The sequence below is a fragment of the Mercurialis annua genome, linkage group LG3 (assembly GCF_937616625.2).
Source record: "Mercurialis annua linkage group LG3, ddMerAnnu1.2, whole genome shotgun sequence".
Lineage (NCBI taxonomy): Eukaryota > Viridiplantae > Streptophyta > Magnoliopsida > Malpighiales > Euphorbiaceae > Mercurialis > Mercurialis annua.
Window position 1 is genome coordinate 967,986 of NC_065572.1, and position 24,288 is coordinate 992,273.

General features: G+C 34.9%; 3 protein-coding genes across 6 annotated transcripts; 2 read left to right on the forward strand and 1 right to left on the reverse strand.

Annotated features, from left to right (window-relative positions):
- The first annotated feature begins 8,306 nt into the window (after nt 1–8,306).
- On the forward strand, nt 8,307–12,479 carry LOC126673357 (membrane-bound O-acyltransferase gup1). Of its 2 annotated transcripts, XM_050367465.1 has the most exons (19): nt 8,307–8,550; nt 8,706–8,761; nt 8,858–9,039; nt 9,140–9,188; nt 9,308–9,411; nt 9,505–9,569; nt 9,710–9,780; nt 10,115–10,174; nt 10,270–10,383; nt 10,643–10,767; nt 10,858–10,909; nt 11,012–11,074; nt 11,166–11,275; nt 11,358–11,450; nt 11,561–11,642; nt 11,753–11,830; nt 11,959–12,034; nt 12,124–12,173; nt 12,264–12,479. In XM_050367465.1, the coding sequence occupies exons 1-19, from the start codon at nt 8,448–8,450 to the stop codon at nt 12,312–12,314; spliced, it is 1,584 nt and encodes a 527-aa protein (XP_050223422.1). In that variant the 5' UTR covers nt 8,307–8,447; the 3' UTR covers nt 12,315–12,479. The 2 variants fall into 2 exon arrangements, with proteins under 2 accessions (XP_050223422.1, XP_050223423.1); XM_050367466.2 differs by lacking the exons at nt 8,307–8,550; nt 8,706–8,761 and having other exon boundaries at nt 8,972–9,039; nt 9,292–9,411.
- Nucleotides 12,480–12,555: 76 nt separating this feature from the next.
- On the reverse strand, nt 12,556–16,993 carry LOC126673358 (flap endonuclease 1). 3 transcript variants are annotated; one of them, XM_050367467.2, is made up of 18 exons: nt 16,863–16,993; nt 16,639–16,755; nt 16,476–16,534; nt 16,309–16,368; nt 16,118–16,171; nt 15,931–15,979; nt 15,795–15,842; nt 15,587–15,652; nt 15,358–15,408; nt 15,078–15,197; nt 14,921–15,005; nt 14,703–14,784; nt 14,248–14,362; nt 14,110–14,166; nt 13,973–14,019; nt 13,802–13,856; nt 13,157–13,344; nt 12,832–12,930 (listed from the first exon to the last, which is right to left on the reverse strand). In XM_050367467.2, the coding sequence occupies exons 1-17, from the start codon at nt 16,872–16,874 to the stop codon at nt 13,171–13,173; spliced, it is 1,251 nt and encodes a 416-aa protein (XP_050223424.1). In that variant the 5' UTR covers nt 16,875–16,993; the 3' UTR covers nt 12,832–12,930; nt 13,157–13,170. The 3 variants fall into 3 exon arrangements, with proteins under 3 accessions (XP_050223425.1, XP_050223424.1, XP_055961094.1); XM_056105119.1 differs by having other exon boundaries at nt 12,859–12,930; nt 13,136–13,344; XM_050367468.1 differs by lacking the exon at nt 13,157–13,344 and having other exon boundaries at nt 12,556–12,930.
- Nucleotides 16,994–19,175: 2,182 nt separating this feature from the next.
- LOC126675486 (protein NRT1/ PTR FAMILY 4.6-like) lies at nt 19,176–22,266 on the forward strand. Its single transcript, XM_050370130.1, has 5 exons — nt 19,176–19,260; nt 19,684–19,901; nt 20,163–20,585; nt 21,037–21,161; nt 21,240–22,266. The coding sequence occupies exons 1-5, from the start codon at nt 19,176–19,178 to the stop codon at nt 22,264–22,266; spliced, it is 1,878 nt and encodes a 625-aa protein (XP_050226087.1).
- The last annotated feature ends 2,022 nt before the right edge of the window (nt 22,267–24,288 follow it).

Below are 24,288 nucleotides of genomic sequence, written 5' to 3' on the forward strand. Positions count from 1 at the left end.
TTAAATTTACTTTAATATCAATAAGAAAATATTAATTTTTCTAATATCAAAATATCATTAGTTGTATAATGAAACTCATGTTAAAAATATTAAATTGAAATTGTCACAACTCACACGGATCCAAGGTAGGGCCAGGCAGTGCCTGGGCCCTACCTCAAATCCCTATTAACAAAATTACCTCATATAAAATGGTGGAAATTAGCATACTGTTTTTCTTATAAAGATGTCCTGCTTTACAACTTAAAGAAATTAGCATTCTATTTTAGTATTAACGTTTTAATTAAATTATGACCTATGTCAAGTTAGTCTGACTTAAGCCCTGCCTCAAATTTCTTTTAACAAAATTATTAAAAAAAAACATGTGTTCTTTGTATAAAATATCCTACCTTATAATTTGAACAAAATAATTTTTTTAAAAGATAATCGCAAAGCAAATTTCAATGTTTCATTTTTATAGCGATTTAATTCTAACATTCAAAACATTATGAAACAAATCTCAATCTTTTTTATTTTTGCAATTTGTAGCCTCAATAAGTTTTTCGGCAAATTTTTTCTCTTCTTTTAGACTATAAAGTGCAAAAACACGAAATGTTAGGATTTTATTTGATTTTTTTAAAAAAATATATTGAGATTTAATATGTCAATACATGTATCTAATATGGCTGTCACGTATGCAGCAAGCTGCCAGAAAACAGTTCGGACTACAAATTGCAAAAATAAGTAAAGTTGAGATTTGTTTTATAACGTTTTGAACGTTTGGAATTAAATCGTTAAAAAATTAAATGTTGGAATTTATTTTGTAAATATCTCAATTTTAATATGTTATTTTAGTATTAATTTTTTAAATATATTGTGCCCTATCTCAAGTTAGGGTCTGGCTTCGTCACTGCCCACATGTAGTTTCTTTTGCTTTAAAATTGGAGGAATGTTTGGATACACAACCATACGTTTTTCTCTAATCATATAATTAGCTCTTTATTTGATTAATTTCACCATTTTGTGAAACCATAATCAGCTTAAAGATTAGGTACTTCATAAGAACATAAAGGACCAAATGGATTTGGTTGTGAATTGACATCACAGCTTTTGTCATTTGTGTCTATTTGTAGCAACCACCATTTTATCATTTAATTTTGACAAGTTAATATTGACAGTTATTTATTTTACAATTCGAAACATTAAATATATTCTTTTTATCAAAAAATACCGATGTGGATATCAAAATAAATACTATTTTGACGTCTACAACATTATTTTTTTATACAAAATTATTCGGTGTTTGAAATTAGGGTTTTTTGTATGATATAGCACATACTTTAGCGTTTTTTTCGTTTTAAGCACATACTTTAATTTGTATCAACCGGTAGCACGAACTTTCAAATGTTTTTATTAATTAGCCCAGGCCTCATTTCCGAGCTGATTAATCCTACGTGGCACGCCGGAGGTCCATGTCATCTTCCAGCTTGGCTTCACCATACGACGTCGTTCCGTGCTCCCTCCAATACGCTCCATATTTACTCAATACGGCGCCGTTTTTGTTAATTAAAACGGCGCCGTTTCAATCAAAAACAATTTCCCCCCTTCCCCCTCACTCCCGCCCGACCTAATTTCTATTTCCTTCTCAAATCCTTAATAAAACCCCTAATTCCCCTCTGAAATCCCTAATTCTCCAAATCCCTAATTCCCTTCTGAAAAATCCCTAATTCATATCCTCCTACACTTGGTTTCTTGTTACCAAGTTTGAATGACGAAGCATAATTACGAGACAAGTACCGGAAGCAGTGCCGTTTACTCTGAAGCAACGAGTTCAGAATTCAATGCCATTCCTCAGAAGCATTGCTGCCATGACGTTGTTGCTTCTGTGTATACGGCATACACGAAAGGGAACCCTGGAATGAGGTTTTACCGGTGCAAGTTTAGAGAGGTAAATTTTCTTATGACCTGCATTTGATAAAGTTTGTGTCTGCTCTTGGATTTGATAAATTTTGGGTTTGGTCTTGTAGTTGATAAAGTTTGGGTCTGGCTGTATGTTAGGGTTGTGACATTTAGGTTGATAAAGTTTGTTGTTTTGTCTAACTATTATGCATTTGATGGTTGTGTGAAGTATGATGACTATAATTTCTTTGAGTGGATCGACCCAGAGGTAACTGGTCGTGAAAGAAAAGTTATGACCAAGTTAATTGATAAGAGGGATGCACTGGAAGAGGCATTGGAGGTGAAAACTGAGGCGGAGTCAAAGCTTAGAATTGAGCTGCAAAGCAACACATGTAGGATGACTGCTTGTCGAGGACTTCTAGGTGTGATGAATCGGAAAGTGGAGGAAGCTGATCGTAAGAACCTTGAGCTGCAACAAACGGTGAATGAAATGGCTGAGATGAACTCCAGAGTTGGGAAGCAAGCTGATAAGCTTGGAGGCATCAAGGCTAAACTGTTGCAGGACAAAAAGAGTCTACAGAAGAGAAATCAAGTATTGATGAGGATCATTTGGTTCATAATTATGCTGCTTGTGATTGTTTCAGCGATTTCTTTCAATTATTGTCAGGCTGTTCAGAAGATGCTGGAGTAACCTTGATGGTTGTTAGTTTATAGTAATGTTATGTTGATGTTAATGTATTTTGGTTGTAGAATGTTGGTCCTTAAGTTGCTGTTAGAATGTTAATGTATTTTGGTTGTAGGATGGTTTATTCTGTTTATTATGCAACTTTATTAGGATGGTTGTAGGATGGTTTATTGTTGTTAGAATGTTCAAGTATTTTATGCAACTTTATTATGAGTTTATGCAACTTTTGAGTTTATGCAACTTCAAATTCATACCATATATAAAGCATTGCAGGTGCAAAATGGATACAAACTGCATAACCTAAATAGCATAACCTATATTAGTAATAGAATGTATGTAACTAATGTAATTTACAAACTGTCATTCTATCAAAACCTGCTACAAGCAGGTGCAAAAAATGGGTCTAGCAGAACCAGCAACAACCAGGTTCCACAAAACTAACCTATAAACCTGCAACAAGCAGGTGCAAAAAACTGGCATTCCAGTTGCAAAATAACTGTTCTAGCAGTTACAAAAAGCCTGCATAGCAGTTTCAAAAAGCCTATACAATTTCAACTAATCTAAGGCTAAGGCTTAGTTACACTAGCTTGAGAACTGGAGGTCCCATAGTTTGGCACTCCTCCATTTCCAGTAGCCCTTCCACGTCCTCTGCCGCGTCCAAATCCTCCACGAGGTGGCTATAACAAATTACAAAACAACACTATCAACACATTGTTTACTTATTAAATGGTTTTGCAAGTTAAATTATGAAAATCTTACCCTTGTGTAGATGTTGCCACCAGGTTCTGAATATAACCTGGTAAAGCCACCATGTGTTGGAGCTGTGGCAGCCATATTTGGCTGAGTTGTGGTAGCCATTCTTGGCTGTTGGTATGGGGTGTGTGCAGTCATTCTGGTTCTTGCCTGAGATGAAGCTGGTGTACTTGCACTTCGAGTAAGCCTGCCTCCAGGAGCCTTTGCAGCAGGTCCCTTTGTAGCAGGTCTACCCCTCTTAGGTTTAGGTGCACCTGAAGATTCACCAGGTTGGGCTATAGGATGCTTTCTAGGTCTCCCTCTTGGAGCCTAACAAATACAGAACACACCAAATTAACATCAAAATATCATGATAAAACATAGCAAAACACACAGAATTTACAATTAAATAAACTCACAGGGGGCTTGTCTGGTCTCCTAACTGCATGGTTATATTTTGCGAGACAAGTTCTTTTGTTATGCCCAACTTGATTGCAAATTTTACATGTCATTTGAACACCATGCCTGGTCATCTTGTCCATTTCCAATTCCTCAATTCCCCTTCTTCTTTTTTTCTTGGGCCTCCCTGGCATCTTCTTGAAAGGTGGGGGTAAAATATTGTTACCAGTTGCTTCAGGCCACATTTTTCTCCCATTCAATGGTTGTAAAGCATACCTATAGGTTTCAATATATAATCCCACACTATAGCAGTTGTCCACAAAATCTGCACAGTCTTTGTGCTGCCAGTGTATACTAGCACATGCATGGATATAGGGTATTCCAGAAATTTGCCAGGCCCTACATGCACATGTACCATTGGGCAGGTCCACCACAAATCCATCCTCCCCAATGCTAACCTCAAATGTGTCGCCCACTGGTGGCTTGACAGAACACATCCTACTGTAATATTTAATTTCCTCTAACTTTTTTCTAATCCTAGGACAAATTGTATCAGTTACCCCACACATATGTGTCAGTTTAGTGTGAGTCCTCTCCATAAGATTAATCCTAATGTCCTCTAGCATGTCTATAATGTGCTTGACCCTAGCCCTAACAATGTACCCATTGAAGGTTTCACATATGTTATTGTCTATCATATCATTTTTACTATGCTCAGAAACATAAGGCTTACAGAATTTGGTGGGATCCCTTTGTATGAAGTCCAAATAGGCTGCCTCATTTTCATCCATCAATTTTGTCAAAGCCAACTTCAAGCCAGCCTCATAAGTTTGTCTTGCTGCAATCCAAAATAATTTCTTCAATGCCTGACCCTTGAACTCTTTCTTCCAATTGCAGTACACATGTCTTGCACAGTTTCTGTGTTGGGCCAGGGGTGCCAGCTTTGCTATGGCATTGCAAAGGCCCTGTTAGACAAATATCCAAAACATACCTAAAAATTAACCCATGCCAAAACATGCCAAAACATTAACTAACAGTTTATAAGTATTTAACATTAACAGTTTATAACTAACACACTTAGTATTTAACAGTAACAGTTTATAAGTATTTAACACTAACAGTTTATAACTAACACACTTAGTATTTAACAGTAACAGTTTATTAGTATTTAACACTAACAGTTTGCAATAAAATAGGGTTCATACCTTTTGTTGATCACTTATAAAAGTCCAGCCTAGCCCATCCCCAAGATTTAGCTCCTAAAAAACAATGTTCATAAACCAAGTCCAAAAATGTTCATTCTCACTTTGAACTACTGCCCAAAACACAGGATACATCTGATCATTCCCATCTTTTGCAACTGCAGCTCATAGGGCCCCACCCAATTCTGTTTTCAAAAAACACCCATCAAAACCAAGCACCAACCTGCAACCTCTTTTGAACCCTTCTCTTAAAGCACTGAACCCAATAAAAAACCCCTCAAATGTACCATCAGCTTCATTAATCAAAAAATCAAACCTGCCAGCTCTATCAACCCTCATTAACTCTGCCTTGTATGACCTCAATAGGGCATAATGTTCAGTAACTGAACCCTTTAACATTTTTGTAGCCTCATACCTAGTTCTATAACATTTGGATTTTCCTGCATCAACTGCATACTTCTCCATCAAATCACCTGCCAATTCCTTTACATCCCAATTAGGATTTCTCCTAAATTTTGAGATAAATTCCTTTGCAATCCAATTAGATGTAGCAGCTCTATTCCTTGTTACTCTACTGCATGTGTGATTGGGTTGTAGCTTCCTAATAGCAAAAGTGTTTTCCTCCCTTATCAAGCTAGCATACAATCTCCATCTACATCCCTCATGACACACAGCCTCAAACTTATTGAAATTTCTCCTAACAATTTTCACATTACGTCCATTTACAATTCCCCACTTCTGCACAGCCTCCTTTAATTGTTGGTAGCTTTCAAACCTCATGCCTACTACAAACTGCAAGGACTTATGATCACATCTAGGGTCATAGACCTTCCTCATCTTCCTTTGCAGTTTATCTACCTCATCCAAGTTCTCTTCCTCAGATGTGCCAAGAGAATTCACATCACACTCACTATCTTCATAATCAGAAGCATACCCAGCCGCCTCATCTGCATTTTGAATTGGTACCTCAGCACTATGATCAACAGTTTGTCTACTGAAATTATCCAGACCAGACACTGCAACATGGTCATTGGATACTACATTTTTGTTTTTCTGGTGGAGTAACCTTCTAGAGCATATGTATTCTTCGTCGTCTGACATCTCATCGTCGTCTAATCCATCATCAGTTTTAGACCCATCAGGATAGTAGTCTGCATCTTCAACCTCATCCTCTTCAAGTTGTGCCAAGCCTGCCCTTGTATCTTCTCCAGTTCCAGCAATGGGTGCCTCCAAACCACCAACATCTTCATGTTCTTGATCATTCTGTTTCTGCTTCTCATTGCTTGTGGTTGCCTCAAATACACCTGATAATGAAGTGGCTGGTTCATTTTCAAATTCTACCCCTGCTCCACTAGCATTGTCAACCCCTGCTGCACTAGCTTTGTCAACCCCTGATCCACTAGCACCTAAATTGTCATCTACATTGTCTAACACTATGGAGTTTTGAGTAGGAAGATAGTCAGCCACTGCTTCACTCCCACCTGCATTGTCACAAGAATCCAGTTTCTGCCCTTCCACATACACATCTATTTTATCATTCCCAAGCATAACAAATTTCACCATCTCCAACACAGCTTTATCACAATCTAATGCTCTTAATCCACTTTTTAACGGCATACCAGGGACTCGATATCTAATTTTACTGTCTTTAAACCCTAGTTTTTCAGCAAACTTTTGAATACATAAAAATTGAACCCTATCTGGACAGTAACCATAATCTGCCTCTATTCTTCCCCCCATGTAAATCATATCACCACTGAAAGTATGAAAATCCCCATCATAATGATACCACATAGAAAACCCAGATTGCAATATTCGTTGCTGCATACATATTTTGTTTATCAATTAAAATGTTTCTTACCCTATAGAATTTAACTAAAGCAAATAACAAAATCAAAAAACTTACCTCAACTAGAGATGGAGTGAGAGGACTTCCACCAGGAGGAACAAACACATGCACTGGATTCTTCTTGTTCTTTTTCATAGCGATCGCAAATTAGGGATTTAGGGATTTTAGGAGACAACAAGCACAGTCAGATGGAATCGTTTCAATGGAAAATCGTTTTAGGGATGATAGCAATTTTAGGGATTTCAGAAGAGAATTGGGGATTTTAGGGATTTGAGAGGGAAAATAGGAATTAGGTCGGGCTGGTGAGGGAAAATGAGGGGAAAGGGGAAAAATTGTTTTTGATTGAAACGGCGCCGTTTTAATTAACAAAAACGGCGCCGTATTGAGTAAATATGGAGCGTATTGGAGGGAGCACGGAACGACGTCGTATGGTGAAGCCACGCTGGAAGATGACATGGACCTCCGGCGTGCCACGTAGGATTAATCAGCTCGGAAATGAGGCCTGGGCTAATAAATAAAAACATTTGAAAGTTCGTGCTACCGGTTGATACAAATTAAAGTATGTGCTTAAAACGAAAAAAACGTTTAAGTATGTGCTATATCATACAAAAAACCCTTGAAATTATAAAAAAATCGAAAGTTGGTGTTCAACATTTGCAAATTATAATTTCATATTAAAATTACAAAACACGATAAGCAATTAAGTCTATATTAATAAAATATGCTTTCTTAATAATTTTTTATTCATCTATTTTAAAAAATGTTTATTTATTAATATCAAGCACATTTTTTAGCAATAAGATATATATTTAGTATGATCAAAGAAAATTATGTCTAATGCATATGACTGTTCATTTTGAAGAAATTCGAACTTTATTAACAAAAAATATAAAATAATATGTATTTTTTTTATCAGAGATAGTACTCTAAATTAGTTGTTAGTGAAAGTTAATGGATATTAATAATGATTTTTTAGATCATTTTTAAACAGGTAAAACAACTATCCGGAGAAAAGATGGGATCGGACCCTTAACTTCTTCCTGTACAATGAGTGACTTGGCCATTGGTCCAAGCCCTCACGTACTAAAATTATAGTTCTTCATATTTATTCTAGTTATACATTACAATTTAAATATCAAATTGAATAATAAAATATTTCAGATAACTTTATAGGAATTTTTTTTAACATTACAGATAACGTTATAGGAATTTTTTTTAACATTACAGATAACGTCATAGGACACTTGGAGACTTAGCCCAGTGGCTAAGCTCTTATGATAGTGTATCCGGACTGCGGTTATGGGTTCGACCCCCAATTCTCTCAGGTTGTGTTGCCTGTTTAAAAAATATCTAAATACTAATAATTAATCCCCGCTAACTCCCGCTAACAATTAGAGTAGGTCTATTTTGATAAAAAAAAAAGACAAGATATAGGAAAAAAAAAAATTTCCTCCGCATATTCCAGCTGGCATAAATAGGTGACGTGGCGTAGCCACCTGTACCATTTATGATAAGCTGGCTTCAATCGCGGATTCAATATGTGGCATCTGGAATATAAACAACGGCGTCGTTCCCATGGTAGAATAAAATAAGAAACAAAAAGAAAACGGTATCATCATCGGAGCGACCAAAACCTTTCTGTTTTTCTCATCTGAAATCATAAACTCAGAGTTATCCACCGGCGAGCGGCGGCTCGTACTCAAAGATGAAAAAGGAAGAGTGGAAGAGAAAAGAGCTCGTCATATTAGTATTATACGCGACCGCGTTCTACACTTTCATAATCCGTCGATCGCTTCAACTCTCTCACGGTATTTCCTCCGATTCTCTCATTTCAAATTTCAAATTCCATTTTTACTGTTTATGTCAATTTTATGAGTGTTTGTGTGTATATTATGAGTGTTTATTTAAATTTAATGAGTGTTTATGTGAATTTTATGAGTGTTTTTGGACTGGAAATGTACAGATCATGCAGCTAAGCTATACGGTTTGCGGAGTGGAGTTCTCCCTACTTATCTTAATGTAAGAAATTTTATTAATATTTTTCTGATGTGTTTACTACTTCATTACTGCTGTTTCTGATAATCTGTTTGGTTGGTGGATTGTTTGTAATTCTAGGACATGTCTGATGCTCAATGGAGAAATTTTCGCGGAAACTTACCGATTCTTACAGCGGTTTTTGGGGGTTTTGGTGTGTTGGCAAATGGTTTAAGGGCTTTTTTTGGTTTAAAAGCTAAGGGAATGTCTTTTGTTTGGCTTTTCATTTCTATGGTGTATCTATCATATCTTCATGGAGCTTGGTATGCCTGCATTTACGAACTAATCCTTGTTTTCCTGTCGACTCTTTTAGTAATTGTTATGCTATTTCAGCTAATTATTATTCCTTGTTTTGTGATGCAGCATTCTATTCATACTCATTATTGCTTCTGCTAATTTTGTTTTAGTAAAGGTGCGTTTTCTTTTACTCTTTCTTTGTGTTCGTGTTTTGAATTTGTCTTGTTTGCGTTGATTAAGGTGTCACTCGTATTTCTAATTTTGCTATATTTTACTAGATTTGTGTTTCCGCAGATGTTTTCCCAAACCGACTACTTTTCGTTTCTATTGTGGATTTTTAATATTTTTTTCCTTCTATGCAATCGCGTTTATGAAGGCTATTCATTCTCCAGTTTTGGGTGAGTGGCATTGCATAAGCTTTACCTATTTGCTATTTAACATTATGTTATCCTTTTCACTGAGATACCCTGCCTTTCCCTTGTCATTGATAGGCAAAGATGGGTGTATTTGGACAACTTCCGAGGCACCTTTAGGTGGCACATTTGCTTTAATTTTGGTAATTCCTTTTGACCTCAGTTATCGGGTATGCCCTTAGTTGCAGAGATATTTTTGACTCCCATTTTGCAAGTTTGGAGAGAAAAGAATCATGGTTCAACTGGTTGTAACTTAGAAAAGTTCTTCCTCTATTTCTGACAGTAATCTTGCGCATGATAAGCTTTGGATATGATTATCGTTGGGCACTTCAAGATTCTCAGTTTGATCAGAAGGTAATGTGGCTAAGTAGCCTTTCTGTGTATATTTAGAATTTAGTAACCCTGTTTATTAGAAAAATGATGCTAAATTTGCTATTTTCTAGTTATATCTGTTTGGTACTGAAACTGTCTTACTGGTATCTACACCAATGGCCAAATTCCTAGTAACCATGGCAGTTTAGATTAAAAGTTCATTGCGTTGTAATCCTACATGTTATAAGACACTGCAGATTTCAAATCTATGGGTTGGGTATCTTTCTATGCTGCTAAGTGCTGTTTATAGTGTGCGTTTGAGTCAACGTAAACACCTATGCCCTTCTTTGATATTTTACTGAACTGGTGATCTCAGAAGCATTTTCAACGTTGCTATGTTTGCAAGTCAGGAAAAACATGCTACCAGTTTCTACAGGTTAGCTGCTTCTTAATCATAAGCACAGCTGTTACTGTACTTGCTATCCAAAACCACATTAAAAGAATTTGTTTGTCCTTGTTCATTTTATGCAGGAGAGAAGTGCCCCAAATTCCAGTTTCTCCTTCAGCGTATACCTTTCTTACTTGATATATGCACCCCTCTATATTGCTGGGCCAATTACAAGCTTCAATGCCTATGCCTCACAGGTTTGTGATTTTCATGTGCATTATTGTTTTGTAGCTAAAGTTTGTTCTGCAATAGTTTATACTAGAGAATGGGATCAAATTTCTTTAGCTGATTAGGTTCGAGACAAGAAACTAAATGCAGTTTTCTAGCTAGTCTTCTGGAGTTGAAATTGCGATTATATCTAAGTGTTGACTGTTATTTCCTTATTTCTACTGCCAAATATGTCAAGTCGTTTGTACTTACATTTAAGGGAACTTGTCAAACTTACACTTCTTGCAGTTAGAAATGCCCCAGAAGAATTACACAGTACGAGACGTTTCTTGGTATGGGCTACGTTGGATATTTAGCTTTTTTCTGATGGAACTTTTGACCCATCTTTTTCATTTCAATGCGTTTGCAATCAGGTTAGTATTTGGAACTATAGATATATCGCTTATAAAATCTCTTTCTGCCCCTCCTAATTTGGAATTAATTATTTTTATTCATTTAACCAGTGGTCTATGGAAATCGTTGTCTCCTGTTGACATATTCATCGTAGGATACGGGGTAAGATGATACTTTACCATGTATAAGTTTTATGTAGCAAATTTGAGACAAGATACCAAGCACATTAACTCTGGCTGTTGTCATTTTCTTGTGCAACAACAGGTCTTGAACTTCATGTGGTTAAAATTTTACCTCATTTGGCGCTATTTCCGATTTTGGTCGCTGGTACGTTTATTGAGCTGCAATTGATTTCCTTAATGGTTATTTTTTGGCGTTTATCTATACATGAGAAGTTCTTACGACGATCCTGTTTTAGATTTGTGGCATAGAGGCGCCTGAGAACATGCCAAGGTGTATTAATAATTGCTACAACCTGGAGATATTTTGGAAAAGTTGGCATGCTTCATTTAATAAATGGCTTGTGCGGTGCGTTTTCCAACTCTTTTGCCTCAGTCCCAACTCTGTTTTTCTCTGTGCTATGTGTGCTTTATGTATTACTAATTTTCAGGTACATGTATATTCCCCTTGGGGGAACACAGAGAAAGCTACTCAACGTATGGGTCATATTCACATTTGTTGCGATCTGGCATGATCTAGAGTGGTATGAAAACTTTCTTCCAATTTTTCTTTTTTGTTACATTTATTGTATGATATAATAAAACACATGGTATAATGCGCCCAAACCTGAAAGCTTATTCCCTCTGGTCCTAGGAAACTCTTATCATGGGCATGGCTGACGTGTTTGTTCTTTATCCCAGAAATGTTGTTGAAGTCGATTGCAAATAGAATGCAGGTTTAATTCTGTGGATTATCTAATATAATAACGACTTTGTAGTCAAGTACTGTTGTGATCTATTCTCGTAGCCTAATCCCTGATTTCTGTTTTATGTGTTATGTTCTCAGGCAGAGAATGCTTTTGGAGAGTTGCTTTTCAGAGAACTTAAAGCAATTGCTGGTGCTATCACTATCACATGTCTAATGGTAAGTATTAACATAAACTACTTTGGATTCTGCCAAATAAATTTGTTGGCGATATTTTAGACTGAACATAGAAAAAAAGATTGGTTAAATTTTACATATATCAACCTTCTGGGTAACTTCTCTTACAGGTAGCAAACCTCGTTGGGTATGTTATTGGACCATCGGGCATTAATTGGTTGGTTTCACAATTTCTTACGAGAAAAGGCAAGTGAATCCCTTGTTTCTTTTATGATAGTTTCTAATATACTTACCCACATGCTACCAAATATTTGATCTGGTGTTCAATTTTACAGGACTGCCTGTTTTGGGTGGCATGTTTATAACATTTTACGTGGGGACAAAGGTAAACATAGCGAAATATCATTGTTCATATCAATTTTTTTGAGATTTGAGTATTTTTGTTACTCATTTGTATAATCCAATTGTTTTGCAGCTAATGTTCCATATTGATGATGCCAAACAAAGGAAGCAAGCACTCAATTAAATTAAGTTGCCTGTCTTGTGGTACTCGATTGTGACTTTGAAATAGATTAGAGTCTTACATAACTTACTATGTACATTTTGCCAAGCAATCAATATTCAAGATTAGCTTGCCTGAATAGTTTATTTCTCCAAATTTTATTGCAAAGTGTCGAATTTTAAATGTTAATTCTTTTTTTTTTAAATTTCCAATACTTATAGCAAACCTATAGATAAATAAATATTACATAGGAATCTATACCATATGACAAATAATTATCACATAGCATAGGGCAAACTTTGCACTTTCAGTCTGAATACAATAACAGAAGCAAAAAACTCTAGTTTACCGAATTACAAGATCCCCGGACTATAAAGAAACAGTGCTATATACGACTATTCCAAACAGAAATAACTAGCATCAGTGAATGTTAAATTCAACACAAGCATCCTCTGGAAAATCTGAGCAAGATATCCTCTGACGTAACAAGTGCTCCCTGAGTAACAGTAGCTTTTACCTGATTACCAGCCATGCGTTCGATGAAATTACAGTGCTAAACTAGTTACTTCTTCTTCCTACCACCTCCAGCCTTTGTCTTTTTATTAGTACTAGTTTCTTTGGGTTTGCTATCAGGTGTTTCCTGCCATGAACCAAAAAATGATAACCAATAATGAGTAGAGGCATTGCACTAACTACCTACATGATTTAGACATTTATCTTATGATCTCACATTGTTTCCACTATCTTTTTGGCCGAAAAAATTATAAGCAAATCCTCATAAAATGGCTAAAAGTGTATGACAGTACACTGCTAAGATGAGCTAGGTAGAATAAAGATATATATACAGAATATCTCTGAAGGTTCACCAGAGTTTTCAGCTTCATTTGCCGAAGCAGATAGCTCTTGCTAATGACGGCGAGAGATTGGAACTTAGATCGAGAATTGGCAAGTTGAACCTGCCAATAACCTTTGGCCTGGAACTATAAAGAGACTGCACAGACAGCATTTTTGACTTGACAGCTGGCTTAGGAGACTGAAGAACACATTTGGTTTCCTGTCATCCAAATGTACCAAGACATTATGGTACCAATCCGTTCTGGACTTCCCAGATAGTATGGATGTAGGACTATATGTTATCATCCTAAAACATGTCCATGAAAATAGAAAAGGAAGTCTAAATATCACTTAAGATTACTGTGATGTGCTCCAGCAGCGGTCATAAGAATTAATAATGATTTTGTATTACGTTTAAATCTGAAATTTTCCATATAGGACACAGAACAGGGATGCAACACCATAATAAAATTGGATTTGTATTACAATGTAAACTGAAGATTTTAATTCACAACATAAATTACAAGGTTCATCCCAAAATAGATGGAAAGGGACCCGAACTGATGATCACAACCAATTTAGGACTCTAGACTTGTTTTAACTGACTACTCTGGAAGATGCATATGCATGGAGAAAAAGCAAATGCAGTACACTTTAAATGCTTAAAAAGAGCACACCTTTCGTTTAATTGGTATAGATGAATTTGCAGCTGGCTTAAAAAATGACTCCATGCTGCAAAGAAACACAAAGAAAATGATTTTGTGCATAATCAAACAATGAAATGATACAAGCGCGCATCATTTTTTATGATTTCAGTACACATTTTTAATCACCCAAACCATACTTACCGCCCTTGTGATGACTTATTCTTGGCTGCTTTAATCTTTTCTACCGCCTGTTACAAATAGGAACAAGAAAGAAACTAAGCAGTACGCCCATTATTTGAAGTAAGTAAAAGCATATCTATAATAGTCTGATAGAGTACCTTTGTCACCCGATCACTATTAAACCCATTTTCAGTCACCAGGAAAGTTATCAGCCCCTGCAAAAAATGATGAGTTAAGAAAATTCTTGAAACATAGAAATTACCAACTACAAGACCATCAAGTATCCATTATAGTACCTCTTGATCTGGGGAGGTCCACTTAAGCTCTGGTTCCTCTTCACCACGAAGGACAAGTGGTTCTTTAAATAGTCGCCGAGCCTCCTCATATGGCCAATCCTCTGGTATTTGGTACCTGAAAGAAGATCAATGAATAAATTAAACAGCAACAAGTCTATAAAGAAGCCAACTTACCATGCAAATCAATATGATCATTAGGCATAACTGGCATACACTAACTCGTGAGACATACAGCTGAAAATTAATAATGAAACATAAATCTTGTTGTTTTCAGCAGGCTTTATATATATAAAGCACTCGAGAGATTAATAATAAGATAATGTAGCTTCATATTCCTCTCATTTTTGACATGAATGATATCAGGTCTAAGTGGATCATCTTTTCACCGTTTGGAGAGATTAAAAAACATGTGCATCCACTGAAAAATAAGTGTGGAAGCTGAAAGATAAAGTCACCTCTCTTTGTTAATGTTCTCCAAAATATTTTCTATGGAACCATGCTGACGGATGAGCTTTAAGGCAGTCATGCCCCCAATTCCTGCAAAATGAATATACTCCATTGCATTACTGAAAATGCATGTCAATAGCTGATAAATGATAATAGCTTCAGTTCTGATATTTTTTTCTTAAGACGGCTGAAAAGATAAGACAAATAAACAAAAAATCTTTAAGACCTCGAATACTGTCACAATAATCACATCCAGAAAGGATGCACAAGTCGATGAATTGATCCATGGTAAGGTTCAGATCCTCCAAAATCTGAAACAAAATTATCATCAGAACAAAGAATCAATAATCGGGAAAATAAGCAGAGGTCACAGTTCTAAGCACCTTTGAAATTTCAAATTCCATAACTGGGATTTTTCTTGAGCTGGGATCCATCAAATGGCGAAGAAACTTAGGAGCTCCAAAAGTTAAAGAATCCATATCCTCAGATGCAACAGCATAAACCTGACAATACATAAAATTGAGGTAAAATACAATAAATCCAAACACCAGATTTTATAAAGCTTAGACAAACAAAAAGGCATAATTCATCAAAAAGACCAACCCAATTTTTCAAACATTAAAAGAAAAGCAGATCTTGATTAGAAAAAAAAGCAACACATACCTTTCCTGATTTGCAAAGAGCAGCGCACTCTGCTTCTGCTTCAGAAGGGGCCTGCAGAAAGCAGAATATTTCCCAAACATCAGGCTATTTGTATTTCATCATTGGCCACAGATGCATACAAAATTAAACTCTTCAAATAAAGTACCACTGCTTAGTGCTTACCCTTGAAATGCAATTTTCACAACCAAAGTTCAAAAAATTATAAGTTACATTACACATTGCAAAGTACCTCAATTACAGGTACTCCCATGAGTCTTAACAGCTTTTTGCAGTCTTCGTTATGCTGTTTCGTCACCTGTACAAGTAAAGGCAAAAATGACCTTGCTATCGAGAATATATACGCATACATAAATATGTTCCACTAAATGAAAACTATATTGACATTGACAACAGAAGCCACAGTTGGAGAATAATGAAGAAAAGTACTAAGTACTAACCTTCACAGTCCGCTTACTGAACTTCTCAATATCTTCCTTATTGCCCGTCTACATTGGGAGAACCAGGTAATATAAAATGGGATCTTCAGAAGACAAATGAGAAATTAATATTAAGCAAAATCAAAATCAAAATTACCTCCACAGCTGTAGCCAAATCTGCAGTAGCATCTGCCCGCCTTGAGTACCTGAATCAAAAAATTGGCATGCATATCTACTATCAACCATAAAGTGAAAATTTTAAAGCTATTAATACAGAAAACAACTAGAAGAAGTGTCAGCAGAACAATAAGAGCAAAATAAGAAACATCGCTACTAAAAAATACCGTTTTGCTAGCTCTTGTTTTTTCAAATCCGGCGGTTGACCATCAAACACATAACTGAAAGCAAAAGCAACATAAAATTTAGAAGCAGCATAAAACCTCGTAGCATGACATTCGAGTAACAAAGAGGCAATCTTTCTGAATTTCGGAAATGAAAAAGAAATTGAGGAGGAAATGGCGAAGAAAGACGTTACACTGGCTTCATCCCAGCCTCAAGAAGCCTAATCGTCCGACTAAACATGCCTTGCAAATGACTACAACATTGTTCCAAAAACGACAGAAACCACGTTAACAACCACCAGAAACAGTAAATTAAGTAGACAAATTTCATGTTTTAATAAAAATTAAGTAAACAAAAAACCTTGTAACTTCACCAGCTTCATTAGTCAGCATGTCAGTTCCAGTTCTTCCCACTACAATCTACAATCATTCAAACATAAACCCGTTCAATTCTACAAATAATTACTACGCTTACGCTTTTGAAACGCAATATATAACAAAAAAAATTAAAAAATTAGACATACAAGAAACTGGTAAATGCTCATGCTAGCATCAATAGCGATTTTCCGGCCAAAATAGCTTTCAAATTTCTGCTCCTTCATAGCTTTCGGTGCATTGTCAGCCAAAAGCTTCGTTAAACCCTACATTTGTCAATCAATTTCATTAACAAACAAAAAAATGGGTCATGAACCCTAAAATTGTATCAAATTGAAAAGAATTAAAGAATAAATTAGAGTATGGAGCTAACCTTAATGCCCATTGCTTATTGTGATGATCAAATTAGAAGATCGGAAAATACTGACACTGTCACTGGGGGGTGGTTTAGGTCACCGGCGCAAGAGAGAGTTATATTTCCCGCCTATTGGCGCGTTATTTCATATGTCGTTGGGCCGTATCTTTATTGTGGGCTGGCGTTTGCTGATAACTTATCTGAGCTTTAAATCCAATTATTTAGTTAGGCCCATCTAGCTATAAAGTCATGATATGGTAACTAATGAATTTATTTATATTTTAGAATTTTCATGATAATTTTAATTTATTATTCCTTCTGTCTCGTAAAATTAGAAAAACTAGCTATTTTCTGTCCCATAAGATGAAAAAGGAATGTTGTTTAACTATAAAAATATTAAAATACTTTTAAAATTTAATATATCAATATTAATTGAATTATAATTTTAATGTGTGACCTTTATATATATGAAATTATTTTTAATAATATTTATTTAGTGGTCTTGATTTTTATCAATGATTAGTAATTTATATTGTTTAATTGTAAAAAATAAAAGGATTAATTAAAAAATTTACTATAAATGAACTATATCTAAATAAGTCCTCAACTCTTGTGGAAGTATTTTTTGTCATTATTTTTACGGGATGTATAAAGTATATGATTAAAAAAATAAGAATTCATACTAACTAATCAAAAAAGTTATTTGCTATAATTTTTGTTATTAAATAGAATTCAAATAAATATACACTAAATGAAATAAAATTGATGATGTGGCGTAATATGGTAATTGATCCCTAGATGTTGGAAACTTAGCCTAATTTTGGAGGTTCTCCAAATCCAATAATTCCAAAGGAACTTAGCCTGATTTTGTGACAAGAAACTTAGATCCCATAATTCGTTTTCTTCAATAATTTGCTACACTATTTTTAATTCATTCATTTTGGGAAGGCTAAATTACTTTAAATCATTAAAAATACTAGTAGCAAATTTGTGACAAGGCAGATGAAAGGGTTTTTGATATTTGGGTGCCTCAAAGGCACCCAAATTTCCGGATAAGTGCCTCTTTCGGAAATAATTCCGAAAGAGTGCCTGGACCCACATGTTCCGCATTCTAGAAATGCGGAACATGTGGGGTTCCGCATTCCTAGAATGCGGAACACCACTAATTTGGGTCAAAATTAGTGGTGTTCCGCATTCTAGGAATGCGGAACACCACATGTTCCGCATTCCTAGAATGCGGAACATGTGGGTCCAGGCACTCTTTTGGAATTAATTCCAAAAGAGGCACAATAATGGAAATTTGGGTGCCTATGAGGCACCCAAATATCAAAAACCCCAGATGAAAGAATATTACATCCACAATTCCAAGTGTGGACAACATTTGGCAATGCCGGCGTTGGATATTTTTACTAATGATTAAAATTTTATTTTTAATTGGTTGTCAAATAACCATAATATGTTCACCTAATAATTCCAAGTATATTTTTTTTATCAAACACCTAATTATTATAGATGTTCAAAATGTAAGACTAATTCTGTTTCTTTAGAAATATTGGTATCTAAAAAATGTGATTATTTAATAGCTTAAAATACCCAAACACATTTCTAATAAAATTGAAAACTCATTCGGAAAAGTTATAACTGTGCTAAAAGAGGCAAATATTTTTTACTTTTTAAAAATTTAACCAAACTTTGTAAGTTAGGAAAAAGGGTCATTTATGCTCCTATGGTTTATCTCCAGGATCAATTAAGCCCTCAACGTTCGGAAAGGTTCAAATATGCCCTTAATGTCTTAAAATATTGACAACCAGACCCCTAATTTTGACGCATAAATGAAACGTTAGGGGCCTAGTTGTCCAAATCGGGGGCCCGATTGTTCATTTTCTAAGACGTTAGGGGCATATTTGAACCTTTTTGTACGTTGAGGGCTTATTTGATCCTAATGTCAAACCTTAAGGGCATAAATGACTCTTTTCCCGTTAAGTTAACATACATATGAAGGGCATGGTTTAAAAGGCTGTTATAGACCTGGAATTGTGAAGTATTGTGCTGCCATGCATCGTATAAATCATTAGAAACATTAAACATATTGGAATTACACAAGTCAATTTCAAGGTCTCCATCACCATTGCAAGAAAAACAAACTAGTAAACGACACGACGGACCAAACTAGATACAAACTCACGTCATAAACAAAGCACTTGACGTGCTATATTTTCAAAAATATTCTTACAACACTAGAACTCTGTCTGTAATATCGCCTCTTGCTTAACTCTCCATCCATGGTGAGCTGAAATTAATGTCGAATTAATTGTATGCATGCAGGGCAATATGGAGATTATTAAGGAAGAAAACAAGCCTCTTTACCAGCGAGAGGAAGGCAAAGGTGGATTTAAAGCTTGCATGTTTGTATTTGGTAAGCCAAAACATTTTTTTATGTTGCACGAAAACTTCTTTCATTATTTTTACGTTCTAACATTATGTTTCTATTTTCGAAAAAACTTATAAAACTTCAAAACTCGTTTAGAACTAACGTGACTCGATATGTATGTATGTATACAATTATCCTCCTTAGTATATATAACGTCACATCACGTCAGCTCCAAATAATGTCATAGGTATATTTTGCAAAGCTCGAACAAATAATGAACCAAGATGATAAAATTAAAGTTCATAATAATATGACAAATGGAGTATAATTTCTTGTAAATAGATTCATTTTTCCTTTATAATATATTTTTGTAAGAAAATATAGTTTATCCCGTTTTTTCATTTTCATCGTTTATCGTCGTTTTCGTGCTATAAATTGTGTACTAATATCTAATTCTTATAATTGCAGTGCTGGTAGCATTTGACAGCATGGGATTCATAGCAAACATGGTTAGCTTGGTTATTTACTTCTACAGTGTAATGTTCTTCGACGTAGCTAACTCCTCCAACACTCTCACCAACTTCATGGGCTGTACCTTCTTGCTCACCATTGTTGGTGCCTTCATTTCTGATACTTACTTGAATCGATTCCACACTATTATCATTTTTGCAGTCATCGAAATCCTGGTAATCATTCATTTCAATTCCACCTTAATTAACCTAATTCATACACGCGGTGATGACGTGACATTCATTCATTTGTGTAATTTGCTGAGGTGTAAGTCATTTTTAACTAATGAATGTGTGACACGTCAGCTACGTGTATGAATTTGGAAAAAAAATGAAAGTTGGTATATGTTTATGAGAAGTGTTAAAGAACTTGATTAAATTTAAAAAACGTGTAAAGTTAGTGAATTTAACCCGAAATCCGTCACTGTGTGTTTTTAGGGCATGGTGTTATTGACAGTTCAAGCTCATGCAAAAAGTTTGCACCCACCCTATTGTGGCAAGCCAACTTGCGTGGAAGGAAATATAGCATTTATGCTCTATGCATCTCTGAGTTTGTTAGCTTTGGGTTCGGGAGGCGTTAGAGGGGCTCTTCCTTCGATCGGCGCCGAGCAATTTGATCAGAATGATCCTAAAGAGGCTAAGGCTATTGCTTCTTATTTCAATTGGATGACACTGAGCACAGTTCTTGGTGCAGCTGTGGGTGTTACATGCATCGTTTGGGTCAGTGTGAATGATGCTTGGTGGAAGGGTTTCATGATTTCTACTATTGTTTCGTTTGTTGGTTTTGTTGTTCTTGCCTGTGGGAAACCATTCTATCACCTCCGGAAACCTGGAGAAGGTCCGTTGACGAGAATCGCTCAGGTACCCTATCTATAATTTCAAATAGATCAGATATTAGTGGAATCTCACCTAACAGTTTAAATTATTATTTTTTGATAAATTAGTTATTTGATATTGTATTAGAGTCAATTAACTTGCATTAAATTACTTTAATAAATTACAAATAATATTAACTCTTCAAATTACATCGTAGTCGTTGAATGCATTTATTTTGTACAATTTTAAGGTTAATTAATCTGAAATTAGAAAATATTATTGCTAAGTGTGAGTTAACCGATTCTGACGCACAAATTCAAGTACCGCGATGACTCTTTGCTTATTAAATATATGAGGTGGGCATGTTTTGTTCACGTTTCAAATTCAATATGTAAAACTAACAGCTTTAACTTTTGAGTGAACTGTTTCTTTAACAATATATGTGTAAGAATGCAGAGTCCGTGACAATCAATATCCCTGCATTTGACCTTTTCAGGTTTTGGTTCTGGCAATGAAAAACCGAAAACTGTCCCTGCCGGAAAATTCTGACGAGCTATACGAGATAGGTGACAAAGAACGAATCTTTTCAGACGAAAGAATTGCACATTCTGACCAATTCAGGTACTTATAGATCTATCTTAGTGATTCGTCTCATGATTCAAACAACATTTAACAAATTTCTCTCGTCTTAACCTGCAGATTCCTTGACAAATCAGCAATTCTTCCCAAGAACCTGACAGCCTCATCATGGACAGTATGTACCGTGACCCAAGTTGAAGAGGTAAAAGTCCTGACAAGAATGTTGCCAATTTTATTCAGCACCATCATAATGAACACGTGTCTAGCTCAACTTCAGACATTCTCAGTTCAACAAGGTTACATAATGAACAAATACATCGGAAAATTCCAAGTTCCTCCTCCTTCAATTCCAGTAATCCCCTTAGTCTTTATGGCCATACTCATTCCACTCTACGAGTTTGTTTTCGTTCCTTTCGCTCGAAAAATCACCGGCCATCCCTCAGGAATCACACAGCTTCAGCGCGTAGGAGTTGGACTTGTTTTATCCGCGATTTCAATGGCGGTGGCAGGAATTATCGAAGTAAAAAGACGGAACCAAGCGAATAAAGATCCTGCACATCCGATTAGTCTTTTCTGGCTATCTTTCCAATTCGGAATTTTCGGAATTGCTGATATGTTTACACTAGTTGGACTACTCGAATTTTTCTACAAAGAAGCGCCTTCAGGAATGAAATCGTTATCGACATCGTTTACGTGGTTATCGCTATCGTTCGGATATTTCCTGAGTACGGTTTTTGTTAATATAATCAATGCAGTTACTAAAAGAGTTGCTCCGAGTAAACAAGGATGGTTACATGGTCAGAATATAAACGACAATAATTTGGATCTGTTTTATTGGTTTTTAGCTATTCTGAGCTGTATTAACTTCGGAGTTTATGTTCTTATGGCGTCTTGGTATAAATACAAGACCGATGAGACTGATCGGGCGGCGGAATTGAAGGCGCCGGCGGATGGATTGCTGCCTGCCAGGGTGGAAAAAACTGTGGAGACAGAAGAAATAGAAGAAAAAACAGTGGAGAAGGTGGAAATTACTACAAGTAAAGCTGAAGCTCCGGTTTCTGAGCAGAGTAATTCTGACGATCATACAAATGAAAAGGAGCAAAAAGATGGTAAGGAAATGGAGCAAAAACAGCAGCAAGAAAGCTGATGATGAGATTACATTAAAGTTTAATATTCCTTTTACCATTTCAATGAGATTAAAGTGTATTTTTAGTGTTGTTTGAACTAATTAAACAAATATAATTAATGAGAAAAATTGCATTACGGAGTCTCAAAAACTTTAGGGCCAGGCCCACGAATTTTTTTTCACTTTTCATGTGTAGCAGATAGACTCATTCATGGGTCGGTAATGTTTGGACGGACTCGGCCTAGGACCTAATTGAGTTTGACTATTTTTAATGGAAGTTTAAGTATGGTTCAGACTTTATTATTACTATCCAATTTCGGTTCATACGTTATATTTTTATAGAGTTGGATCGGTCTTTTTCAGACTATACAATAATAAAAATCCAAGTCCGTCTATAAATAACCGAACTTATCACAGGTCCTTGTGTAGTCCAGAGCTGAAATAAAATTTATATGTCTAAGTGCGGTCAAGTCTGAGCGGACCAAGCAAGTATCCAGATTCATGATCAGGTCTACTAGCGGATAATCTCGGCTTATAGTATAACAATACATCACAAACTATTGTTCTCTTTCACAAAAACGCCTCTTTTTATGAGAGTGTTTACAATTGTAAGCCAAAAACTTTAGTTTTTAATAGTTTACTCCTTTTATATTATTAACTTTACATTTTACATGACCGTAACATTTTAGTAGTTTTATGTGGTAGTTTTTTAGTAGAATATTTTAAAAAATGTAACTCTGCCAATTAATGCTTTAAAAAAAATATTTTCCGAAAGAATATAGTTTAGTAAACAAAAAAAAAAGTGTATAGGATGTAAATTCCCCTATATACTATTGGTATACAAAAGAAATGGATTTTTTAATAAAATTTAGTGGATATTTTTTTTATCATCATTATGAGTTAAATCCATTAAAATACTAATAATATCAAGAATAATCAATAAAATTCAATTTATTTAATCTTTAATTATTTTAAGTAGAAATGAGTTTACAATAGACTTGTCAAAAGGTAAGTGCCAATTTCATAAATCCCACTAAAATTTTTCTTCATCCCATGCAACGAAATAGTGGGCATGCTCTCTTTTTTTTTTTAATAAAAACAAAATCCCATCCTAATTATTGGACAGAGAAGGATGAACTAACAATTCAAAAAACTACTTCTGCCTCTCTGACCTTCAAGTTTTTGTTTTGTAACTTACGATAATGTATGGTTTTTGGAAATATATAAGCTAAATGGCCATACTAATTAAAATGGAAAACCATACCTTGTAATTTGTGTTTTTTTTTTCATATGAAAATTAAAATTAAAATCAAGAAAATCCACCGACAAGAATGAATAGTTAGCCAATAAATATGCTAAAATTAGCATAACTTAATTAATACACATGCAAGCCTTATTAAAAAAATTAAGCGTAATTGTAGGCATTGATGACATTAATTAACTAAAAGCATCGAACCAGACCCAGATATGGTGGGTGCCAAAGGACATCACCTGGAAGCCACTGCCAGCCACCAAAAGGTGCATCAAGTGCTTCTTGTTTCTTATGGATGCAAAAACAACCACTTACTAAAAAAAATTATTTATTAAAATAATTATTTATTACATAATGAATAAAAAATAATAATTTTATCATGATGAATTGAGTTTTTTTATTTTAATTCAAATATAAAAAAAAATTAATACTTCTACTGAAAATACTACATGTTTCATTTTACATTTTTTAGACTTTTTTTTTACTAAAATAAATAATACTATGTTAAAATTTAATATTCTCTCTGTTTTATTTTAATTGTTCATAATTTCCAAGATAATATTTCAAATATACTGTTGTAATTTTGTTAAATATATCAAATAATTCTTATTTTATGTAGAAAATATTTTAAAAGATTAATAATAGAGGACGTTGAAATGGAAAATTTAATTAAAATTTAAGATAAATAAAATTCGTTAATTAAAATGGAATAATTTTTTAAAAAATATAATATAGTGAACCTACTTCGCCACGTACGATTATAAACTATCAATTAAATATATGACATATGG